Source organism: Schistosoma mansoni, chromosome 5 (assembly GCF_000237925.1).
Source record: "Schistosoma mansoni strain Puerto Rico chromosome 5, complete genome".
In the NCBI taxonomy this organism is placed as follows: domain Eukaryota; kingdom Metazoa; phylum Platyhelminthes; class Trematoda; order Strigeidida; family Schistosomatidae; genus Schistosoma; species Schistosoma mansoni.
The window spans coordinates 8,668,670-8,681,046 of record NC_031499.1 but is presented as its reverse complement, the minus strand read 5'-3'; the positions used below and the strand labels follow the sequence as shown (position 1 = coordinate 8,681,046).

Genomic DNA, 12,377 nt, shown 5'->3' with positions numbered 1-12,377 from the left:
ATGGAAAACTTGAAAGCACTAGACGGCTGTTTCGTCCTATTATGGGACTCCTCAGCAGTGCACATCCACGATCCCGCCTCACGGGACTCGAATCCAGGACCTATCAGTCTCGCGCCAGAGTACTTAACCGATAGACCACTGAGCCGGCCGGCATCCAACGGTGTTAATGTCTAACCTCAACCAATCCACAAAATTGCGCGACCAACTTCCATTGTACTGAGGTAGATACCTGTCTCTACCTGACATGGATTAGCTCTACTGGTCACAACTTCTCACTAGAACTACATGAATTACCTCATGGAGCCAGTCACTAGTGTGTATATGATCATTACCTGAAGGGGGTTTCGTGGACTGGTAAGTTCTGGGTTCGAACCCCGCTAGGGATCGTGGATGCGCACTGCTGAGGAGTCCCACAATAGGACAAAGCGGCCGTCCAGTGCTTCCAGGTTTTCCATGGTGGTCTAGCTTCAATTGACTCATGATCTCAACTATATAGAAAGATATGTTTATTAATGATTATGTTATTGTCTTACTAAAACGATGACATATTGAAAGAAGTACAATTTTATGTATCCCTTGTTTTGTATCACATGAAAATTGCTGATATGAAATTTTATTAGTGAAAAAAATGTGATACTCTATATGGTAGAACAGTTAGACGAGTGTAACCAAATTAGTTTTGTAATTAATATACTCATGAAATGACCCAGTGACTTAATGGCTAAGGTATTCCACTTTCAGTTGATAAGCCGATGGTTTGAACCCTCGCTCAATCTACTTTCTTCACGGCAACCAAGTAGTGTATTACTAGCCTTCACATTCAGAGCGTAACTCAAAGCCAAGTACACGAATCTGCGGACCTGATGAGTTGAAAAATAAACAACAAACGTTTAGCGGGTACACAGTTATGCACATGGCTTTGAGCAATGCTGCATCCCAACACTCTCATGTTACAGTTATGATGGTATTATGAAGTTGTTATCAAATTGAAGTGTTAGCGGAACACTTCACACCTATAACCTACAGATACTTGGCTGGAAGACTCAGAAAGAAACACGATTATGAATTATTTATTATGTATACATAAATAGGTTATACTACCAAAGAAAAATGTAAAAAAAGGTTACTGGATAATTTGATAACTAATTTTGGGGTTAGGGCTAAATCAGTCGTAATCATTGTAGAGCCTGAACGAAATGTGCATTAACCCAAATGTTCATTTCACAAAACAATCACAAATCACAAACAGATCGAAATAATTATTATAACAATGATAATGAGGAAGATTAGAGACAATATAGAGAATGAACAAAGATGGATGGTGGCTGACAGTGGAATCCAGGACGCGCGTTTCGTCCCTTTTGGGACTCGTCACATGGATGTACCTGTATCCCAGAGTTGATGCTCACTCTTGGACTCGAACCACGATAGGACAGGACGCGCGACCTGGGTTCCACTGCTAGCCATCATCCATCTTTGCTTATAATGTTTGTGACTTAAGGCAATATTGAGGCGATCCGCACAGGATGCACGTACGCCAATAAGAGACCAACCAAGTGCAGTCCTAAACATCAATGGGAAGGTTCAAACAAACAATACAAAAATGAATATAGAGAATATTAATTCGAGAAATATTAAAAGAAATACCAGAACTCAAGATTTACAGTAAGATAAAGAATAGATACATCTATGTACCATTACCATTGATTCTAAGCCAGGTAACCCATCTTCAAGCACTGATAGTGTGATTATCAAACATTTCACAGTCAAGTGGTCTACATCTACGAAACATTTCACAGATCATCAGTTAATAATAAATGGAATGATAATTAAACACAATACTTACTCTTTTTTAAGTAAAGCCAATACACTTCCTCTACCTTCATGACCAATAAGAGAAGATAATACTTCCATTGGAGATGATCTAAAATGAAACGGTAAAAATACATAATGTAACGCAAGATAGTAACACTTCAATGATTATGCGATGTTTATTTATTTATGTAAACACAAATATTGGTACAAGGAAGCACCAGATACATATGCGCCGCACAAATCTCATTCGATTCGTGTGAGGGCTGTGATACTGCCCAGGTGCCCAAACCGAAGCAGGTTCTTTTCTTAGGGGGCCACACCTGGAGCCTTTGACCTGAAGATATGATCCACAATGCAATGGAGCATCGTAAGGAGATGCCATCCCAACGACTGATTCATACTCCATTTGATCCCTAAGGGTACTGGAGCCCATGTGCACTATTGGGTTGGAATCAGAGTTTTCCAACTACCCTAGATGGATTTCTCGTGTCCACCAATCCGGTTAAAGCCCCGGACATTTGCTTTTCATCCTCTCACTTTCGTAAACAACACCCCCGCCACGAGAATGAAGTGAGTAGGACTTCCCTGGTAGAGGCTATATACGCGTGGTCATGTGAGAGCATTTGGAGAGGGAGAGCGGCCGTACCAGGGCATTTGGGGGCGATGTATTTTCTTTTGAATATATAGTTAAATTATAAACGCTATCAATGAAAAAACAACAGCAAATCTGTAAAATTGTTGTTGGGTTGAAATATCTAGACTAAAAATAAACACATGTTTGAGAAACAAGTTAGAAAATTTTTCAACAGTTAACTGACAGTGGATCATATGTGTGAAGTTGTGAGTGAATAACTCATTTAATTAAATCGCCTAGGTGTGACTAGCACTGACAAAAGTTCATATTTCCCTCTTTAAATGCTTACACCTAGAACCCTGTGTTTTGTATGGAAGTTTGATTCACTGCTTACATTAAACTGAAGTGTTTTTTTAACAAAACCAAGGAGGTAAAATTGCCGTAGTGGATATAGAAGTCCCATATCCAGGATAGTTGATAAACACTAGTGCCGAGTCAACGTTGCACGGAGGCTCCAGGGTCATAAGAGAATGACTGAGCCGCGAACATACTTTAATTACAGGTACTATGGGATCTAAACTCGCAACATTGAGCCACTTAGTGAATTAAACTTTTAAGTTGAAAGTTAGGTGAACAGTTCCTAAAGAAAAATACATCTCTTAGTTTAGGCTTCCGGACAATATCTCAACTATCTCAACTCACGTAATGACGATCATCAATCGAGAAAACAAGTATACCATTGCATTTACACCAATCATTTAACTGTGATGCATATATTCAATCTGCCATGTAAATATACCCATATGTGCCTGAAAATACATGCACGTTTATTAACTATTTTTATCTATTCTCTTTTACGGTGATAGTTGGAGGTATTCAACAGAAAATGCTGCTCCACCTACATTTCGTACTACTCAACACTCGCCAGTAATGTTCAACTGCGATCTCAAGGGAACTGATGCTGCCTGATAGATTCGATTCCGTATCACCCAACTTTAGAGTCAAAGATTTTACCACTGAGCTATCAGGGTCACGATTGACTTCCTATGTGACTGAGATTTATTTATAACTGATTGATCATTGAGGAGTGATCAATATCATATATATATATATATATATATATATATATATATATAGTACTTATCAGTGCTGATCGAATTATATAGAGCATTAATGGCGTCAAGATTACAGGTACACCTTGCTGACTAGTGCCGAATAACATGAAACCTAAGTCCAGAGTTTCCTATCGACTACTTTCGACCACCAACTTACATTTCAACATAGTGCACGCGATATCGAGTCGCTTCGACTAGTGGCCACACTGCAACATGATAAAATTCAATCAACACTAAGAAGGACTTGACAAATATAACATTGCTCACAACTCAGTGATCAATCAATTGTACATCTATTCTGTTGTTGGTTGTGAATGCACTCAGTAAAATATTCATAACTTATTTATATATTCATATTGGTATTCACAAAACAACCTATTCAACCTCTCCTCTTCATTCATTTGACTGATAAATGTATGATTTGTTGAGTTAAATGACTTGTAACAAACTGATTCTAAATTAAACTGTATTTACCTTTTGAATTTGTCGAGTGGGAGTAAATTTGATAACATAATGAGAATTAGCCTAACACTACAAATATACGGAGTTTTCTTAAGTCGATGGTACAAGAATTCAGAGGAACAGGAAATAACATACAAACATGTTACTAATCCCTCAAATGAAAACTAAATCACTGATACAATAAATGAGTACACAGATTCATACACTTCATTTCGAGTAATAACAATAATATTAATAGGACCAGTAACTGAATGAAACCAAGTGACAGATTGAAGTAGTTGGGAGGGAGTCGAATTTATGACCAAGTGGTTGAAAGTAAGACATCTCAACAACACCGAACCGCAGATCCACGTGTTTAAATCAACCACACTATTAGAAATAATCACAATTACTCAATTCTTTTAACCTACGCAACGACGATAACAAAAGTAACAGCTAACTAACTTGTAAAACTCATCATTATGATCAACACAACTTACTCATAATGATTAATTAGTGGTGGAAGAATCCAAACAATACGTAACTTCTCCTTTACACTCAAAGGATAAACTGTTGACATCATTAGAAAACAAAACAAAAAAAAATACAGAAAGAAAACTACATATAATGATGATGAAAAAAATCCAAACGAAAAGATAGCGTAACAAGTTTCTCAATCCAATCAATGATTATAGTAACGATGTTTTTTAAATACTAGCCAGTTATTTGATTTTTTAACTGGATAGGTAGTATCTAGCACAGATTGATTTAAGTTAGGGTACCATTGAAAATCGGGGAGAGCTAAATAGTTGTTTCGTATTGATATGGTACTCCTAAGCAGTGAGCATCCATGAACCTATCAGGAATCGAATTCAAGACCTTCAGATCTCACAATAAACTTGTGATTATTATAACTATTTGACCGGCGTCCATTACTACTCTGGTAACTTCAGTCAATTTGCGATATAGCGCGGCGACTATCTAATGCCATTTAACTGATAATTCTTTCACTACCAACCTGTCTAAACTCCATCAGTTTAAACTTCTCACAAGAAATTAGATAATACTTTATTAATCACACATAAGGTTGTTCACTTGAAATTCTGAGATACATTTTATTTGAGGTATAGTAATGCTATTCGACTGGTCAAAATAAAGTACGCGAATTGATCTTTAAACCAACCTACCTAACCTACAGTTTGAAAGCCAAGTTATTTAAACATTGACTGATGTAAAATACCTTACGGTAACATTGGTATATAAAACAAATGCCCTGGCACGGCTCGAGGGTGGGAAGAGTCCTCTCTCTCTCTCTTGAAATGCTCTCACATGGCCACCTGCATACAACCACTGCCAAGGAAGTCCTACTCACTGTCTTCTCGTGGCGGGGGTGTTGTTTACGAAATTGAGAGGACAAAAAGCGAATGTCAGTTGCTTTCTTACACAATCTGACCTTCCATAGCTAATATTTTCTACCATAACTACCTTTACAACTCTGGGATTAGGAATCAAACCTAAAAAACTCACCAGAATAATTTATTAATAATAAACTGAAGTTAACAATATTGCCCATCTTGAGGATTTTTAGGTGGAATTAATGATGTTTTAGCTTACGGATAGTGTGAGAGATAGCTCTTAAGATGTTAGATTGATGTCTATGTATGATGACTTGGTAGATGAATTCCGACTACTATTGTTGATCTCTAAATGCAGACAAAATAGTTAGTTATAGTTAATGTGACCTAATTTTTTTCAATGGCTCTTCCGATAATGTTAGCTTGTAACGAAATAATTTTATACTCACCTTTGTATAATTTAGCAAATGAATTAACATCGAAAGGTTCAACACATTGTAAGTTTGTTACAGGTAGTCCACTAGAATGATAAATGATAAAACAGAAATATAAGAACAAAATATAAATAATCATTATATTATCAAAATTAAAATTCAAGACTTATTTGAGGGATATTTTTCGTTCAACCATTGTCAAAAGATAATTCTATCCACTTAGTTTTGTCATGTTAACACTTTATGTGATATATATGGTACAGAGATGACAACGATCTGTTAACAGCTTTCACCAACGAATTCCATGCCTTACATGAAGACTATGTCAGTATATGACAGGGTGTCGTGGTTTGGAAGAAAGCTGTACAGGATTGGAATCGGTTGAGCCTTCAAGACGGCTATTTCGTCCTACTGTGAGGCTCCCCAGAAGTACATAGCCACCATCGATCAAAACCAGAACTTTTGGGCCTCGACATGAATGTCCAATTATAAGACTAATGAGTTGGCATCCGACATTTCACACCTACAACTTCAATCTCTTCGTAATATTGCGCAAACATCTACCAATGTCATTGGTGGGTAACAGTTTCATATTCGACACGGTTGAACTCCATAGGTCACAGTTTATCAGTAGGACTTCATGAATTACTTCTTGATCATCACTATTACAGTACTAAGACCAGTTGTGTAGTCCTTCCTACTTCTCAATGATTGTATAACTAAGGTCAGTTTGTGATACAAACTACGCAACTCGATAATCTCTATATATCCCGTACACAAAGAAGCATTTTTATTGACTGATAACAAATTAAGGATAAAAAAATCATATTTGTAAAATCTCAGCGATTAAATTTCAAGTAAAGCCAGCGTTTCGCTCAGCAATCTGGTCTAAGCTTTTCCAAGGAAATATAATCAAACAGGTGTATGTTATCTAAACATATTTTTCTTTACACATCAGATGTCTCATAGATACTATAGCGAATTGTTACTTTTAACATTGTCAACATAATCGGATGACCTCTTCGAGTATACACTTAACCAGAAAGCCATGTAATTATTTATATTCAATAATTTTGATGTTTGATTATATTTCCTTGAAAACGTTTGGACCAGATAACCTAGTGCGAAACGTTGGATTTACTTAAAATTCAATCGCTGAGATCATAAAAATATAGTTTTCTTTCCTAATGCATTACATTAACTCGGAGCCCAACTACTATGAAACTATTCATTCAAATTTAGTTGAGCGTTTATAAGTATCAATGCCAAGGTTAGACTTGATAGTTGAAACATTGGATGGAAATTTAATAAGAAATATATTTTTTATATCCAAATGAGTAGAAAGATGGCATTTCAGATGTTTGGGAATCAATCTAATTCCCTCCTTCAGAGTAAAGAAGTGCCTTACATTAAGTCACGAAACATCATTCGGACATAACAAAAATATATTTACTATTAGGTCAAGTTATTCTTAATAGTGATAATATATTATCATACAACTTACATTTTTGGTATATCAGAGAAAATTTTTCGTACTAGTACTTCCAGGTCGTCTAAATGATCTGAAAAGTGATTTTTTTTTAGACAAATAAATTAACTAAATTTGAATAAAAAGATTGTGTTTTTTTAAAATAAAAGTTTAATGACGGGGAGGTGAAGCGTTGTACGAGGTGAGTAACTACTACTACTACTATTACTACTGAAGGGCGCTAATCTCTATCGACTCTATTCTGTTATATCGATTGTCTGCGTGCCCTGTTTGATATATGACGTTAAAAAAACCGCCAATCAGAGAGGAGTGAATTGTCGATCAGAGCAATGATACACAAAAGCCGTATGAGCAGTCTAGAGCCCCCAAATCCCCTGGTACGCCAGAGAGTGAGGAGAGTCCGCTCTCTCTCTTGAAATGCTCTCACAGGGCCACGTGTATATAGCCTCTGTCAGGGAAGTCCTACTCACTGCCTTCTCGTGGCACCCGTTTTGTTTACGAAATTGAGAGGATGAAAACGAATGTCCGGAGCTTTATCCGGGTTGGTGGACACAGAAAGTCCACCTAGGGGAGTTGGAAAACCCTGATTCAAAACCAATGGCGCACATTGGCTCCAGTATCCTGAGTGAACAAATGGCGTATGAATCAATTGTTGATCACCGGCTACCATGGGACTGCATCTCCTCACGATGCTCCACTGCCTTGTGGGTTAGACCTTTAGGTCGAAGGCTCCGGGTGTGGCCCCCTAAGAAAACCACCTGTTTCAGATTGGGCACGTGGGCGGTATCACAGCCCTCACACAAATCGAATGAGATTTGTGCGGCGCATATGTATTTGGTGCTTCCTTGTACCAATATTTCTGTGTTTAAATAAAATAAATGAATAATAAGTTAACTGCCTAGCCCAACCAGTTAAGTGGAGAACATCAATAACAACCTCTGCAATATGAATCATTTCTCTCAAACACACTGGGTTTATATACCAAACAAACTGAACACATTGTACCATAGAATAGAAAATAACATTTGTATAAGATTTGGCTAAATGTGGCTGTGAATAGGGGGAACAGTAATTAATAGACTGGTCATAACTCAAGAAAGGTAAATCGTACGGTAATAGTCTATGGGTCAAAATAAAGCTTATAATAAGAAGAACATGAATAGGAATAGTTAATTTACTTAACAATTATACAATAGGAAATACACATATCTTATTGGTCCATAAATAGTTTTCAAAGTTACCATTCATAAATCGCTTCGGGATATAACATATTCATACGTTAAAACTACTCAACTACGTATTTCCTTATTAAAAATGAATCACAAAATTTAACAGTCAAGATATTTCCGGATTCCAGTTTACATGCTCAACGCTGTTTTGTTCCGATATTTCAGTTATCCTAAACAGTGCTAATGCTTGTGAATTCAAACAACTAGTTTAGGATTTCTGGTCAAATCAGAAGCGACCATTAAAACTTGCAATATATATTATGTAATGTTAAAACTATACAAATGTGTTGATTATTCATTTTGCATTCAATTGCTAGAAGTGATTACGTAAACAATATTGTTCTTTTTTATGTGAAGAGAGTGATTGGCTAAATACTAAATTTAGACGATACTAACGAATTGGTTTGTGCCAAGTTTTACGGTTAAAAAGAGCAAGTGAATCAGTTGTACAAGTATTGACTAATTTACTCACGATCAAAATATGTTAATTGAGATTAGTGAACTTGATAATTTACAGTGTGAAACGGCCTAAGTTTAAAAATTCTTTAAAAATCAGAAACTACTGGAAAGTTGTTTTCTTCCTGTTATACCTCGTGGAGAATTATGAATGGCAACTTTGAGAACTATTTATGGACCAATAAGATATGTGTATTTCCTATTGTATAATTGTTAAGTAAATTAACTATTCCTATTCATGTTCTTCTTATTATAAGCTTTATTTTGACCCATAGACTATTACCGTACGATTTACCTTTCTTGAGTTATGACCAGTCTATTAATTACTGTTCCCCCTATTCACAGCCACATTTAGCCAAATCTTATACAAATGTTATTTTCTATTCTATGGTACAATGTGTTCAGTTTGTTTGGTATATAAACCCAGTGTGTTTGAGAGAAATGATTCATATTGCAGAGGTTGTTATTGATGTTCTCCACTTAACTGGCTGGGCTAGGCAGATAACAGGATCGAGTAGTGCTCTAGACTGCTCATACGGCTTTTGTGTATCATTGCTCTGATCGACAATTCACTCCTCTCTGATTGGCGGTCTTGTAACGTCATATATCAAACAGGGCACGCAGACAATCGATCTAACAACTGGGCAGCCACTCAGCCACAAGTTATAACACTTCCTAATATGGGACTCTTTAGCAATATGAATCCACTATACCAGAGGCGATTAAACTCAGGACATTCAGGTCTAATGATGAACGCTCAACATTTGGACCACTGACATAGCATCTAACAATTTACACGTCTAACTTCAGTTACTTCGTAACATTGTGTAACCATCCTCAATACAATTAATATGGTACTGACCGGGCTTGATTACCGGTGAGATGGTGGATGAGCATTGTTGATGAGTTTCATTTTACGGAAAAACATCTATCCAGTGAGCTGAGACAGCGTTGGAAGTATTGTACACTTTCTCTTGTTACTTGAGTCCTTTTTGGCTTCATTATCCAATTCAGTTAATATGTTTAATGGCATATCCGGCTTTAAATCACTCCCAGTCTCCCACTTTTGTCTAGTCGACCGTAGTTGGCTTACATGCTGCACTCAGATTTGTTCTCCGACTTTTTCTTCATAAATGACGTTTCTTTTTCGGTAGATAATAGTCTCAATCTTCGAGGTTGGCTCTACTCCATGGAAATCTCTTGCTACTACCGTTTGCTCCTTAATGAACTCTCTGGACAATCCACCATGTCACTTATTAAATTGTTGTTCCATTCGTTTATCGTTGCACAGACTAGTTTTGGGTTTTGGTTTTATTTGTTCTATTGGTACTCTAATCTCCCTTCAAACATCTCTTATGTTGGACTTTCTTGACTAACTGTTTCTGGATTCGGAATAGCGCTGTGAGTTAGCAAACGTCTTTGAATGACATCCTCCATTTCTCCTTCTCGCTCAGCTTTAAGCAGTGCTTTTTTAAAGGTGACCACAAATCTCTCAACTAAACCGTTAGACTGAAGGTGTTAGAGGGGGTGTCTTGATGTGTCTAACGGCATCGGCGATGATAAACTTGGAGAATTCCGCGGAGGTAAACTGAGGTCTATTACCCAATACCAACACATCTGGACACTCAAAAATGTTGGATACTTGCCTCAACTTTTCCACATTAGCTTTCGTCAATACATACTTCATGTAGTGAACTTCTGGGCGTTTGGAGGAAGCATCGATAATTACCAAGAACTGTTTCCCCTTTATGAGACCGGCAAAATCCACGTGCACTCTTGACTATGGCTTTGTCGTAGCTCCCTAACTTTTCATTCTTGTCTTTCAATAAACTTTAGCGGTTTGAGCACATGCAGAAAATTTCGCAATACATTCTTCGATTTGAACATCCATCCGTGTTATTTTATTTATTATTTATTTAAACACATATATATTGGTACAAAAGGGCACCAGATACATATGCGCCACACAAAATAATGAAAGTAGGAAGAGAAAGGATGAAAAGATAACGCGGACTAAAATGTACAACCAGAAGACTCTTTCAGTTAAGAAAGTTAGAACCACTCTTTATGTAGAAAGTAAAAGAAGGTTGCAGCAGGATCGCCACTGGCTTCTATTCTGAGCCATATCTGATAACGTCTCTAGCCACTGTGTTGCACCATCTCTCGGACCCCATCCAGGGAGTCGTGAAGGACCAACAGAAGCCAGTCCTTTGCAGCTTTCTTTCATGCCACGACACCATGTCATACACTGACCTCCTCTCCGCTTTTTCCAACCAGTCCCAGAGTCGGCAAATAGTGCACAACGTGGAAGTCTCTGGGACGACATTTGTAAAACATGTCCAAGCCACCGAAGTCGGTGTTTCAAGATGGTGACACCAATCGAATTATCGTCTCGGCGCCCGAACACACGATGCCGAACCTCTGCATTACTAACATGGTGTTGCCACTGGATGTCAGCAATCCTTCGGAGACAACGATGATCGAACACAGAGAGACGTCTAACATCCTCAACTCGGAGAGGCTAGGTTTCACAAGCATAGAGCAAAACTGCTCTCACCGACGCGTTGTAACTCCGACCTTTCACAGCCAGACTAACATCACGAAGGCGCCAAAGACGGTACAGATTGGCACAAGCCGCTCTGGCTTTCATTATACGTGCATCAATCTCATCACTCACACCACCATCAGCACTTATATAGCTACCTAGATACACGAACTTCTCAACTACTTCAATCTGCTCACCATCTAGGGTGAGTACAGGATGAGAATCCTGCCAGTCTTGTAGGAGTACTTTGCACTTGGAGGGTGCAAAGCACATGCTGTACCTGTGGACACTGATTGCCAACTGATTAAGTGCGGATTGCATGCCTTGGGCATTATCGCACAGTAAGACAATATCGTCCGCATACTCAAGGTCGAGAAGTCGTTCTCCAGGCAATATATCCACACCGCCAATACTTACATCCATCAGAGCTGTTTCCAGGATGTCATCGATGGCAAAGTTGAAGAGGAATGGTGAGATTGGGCAACCCTGCCTAACCCCACTGCTCGAATGAAACAAGGGAGAAAGGTGGTTGTATGCCCTCACTCTGTCTGAGGTGTTCGTATACAGGGCCTTTAAGATGTTAATGAACTTCTCAGGCACACCCTTCTTCAATATACAATCTCGGAGAACAGTCCTGTCCAACGAATCGAAGGCAGCCCTGATATCAAGAAACACTACGATTGTTGGCCTGCGATAAGTATGACGGTGTTCTAACATTTGGCGGAGGGTGAAGATGTGATCAATGCATCCTCGACCAGAACGAAAACCAGCCTGCTCCTCGCGAGTCAATCGTTCTCGGGTTTTAATCAACCTACGAAGAATGACAGAAGCCAATAGTTTGGACGCAATCGGAAGTAGACTTATCCCCCGATAGTTGTTACAGGAACAACGTGAACCCTTTTTAGAGATAGGGACGACTATTGA

The 12,377-nt window shown here is 38.1% G+C and overlaps 1 protein-coding gene across 1 annotated transcript in view; it reads right to left on the bottom strand.

Annotated features, from left to right (window-relative positions):
* Window positions 1-12,377, bottom strand: part of Smp_061510.1 (nardilysin (M16 family)) — a gene marked incomplete at its 3' end in the record, with an annotated part of 31,172 nt that overhangs the window by 11,651 nt on the left and 7,144 nt on the right. Inside the window, exons 7-10 of the mRNA XM_018797811.1 lie at window positions 7,239-7,296; window positions 5,750-5,820; window positions 4,446-4,515; window positions 1,847-1,924 (exon numbers count right to left, since the gene is read on the bottom strand). Coding sequence (XP_018652816.1) covers window positions 1,847-1,924; window positions 4,446-4,515; window positions 5,750-5,820; window positions 7,239-7,296 — 277 coding nt within the window. The remainder of the gene's footprint in view (window positions 1-1,846; window positions 1,925-4,445; window positions 4,516-5,749; window positions 5,821-7,238; window positions 7,297-12,377) is intronic.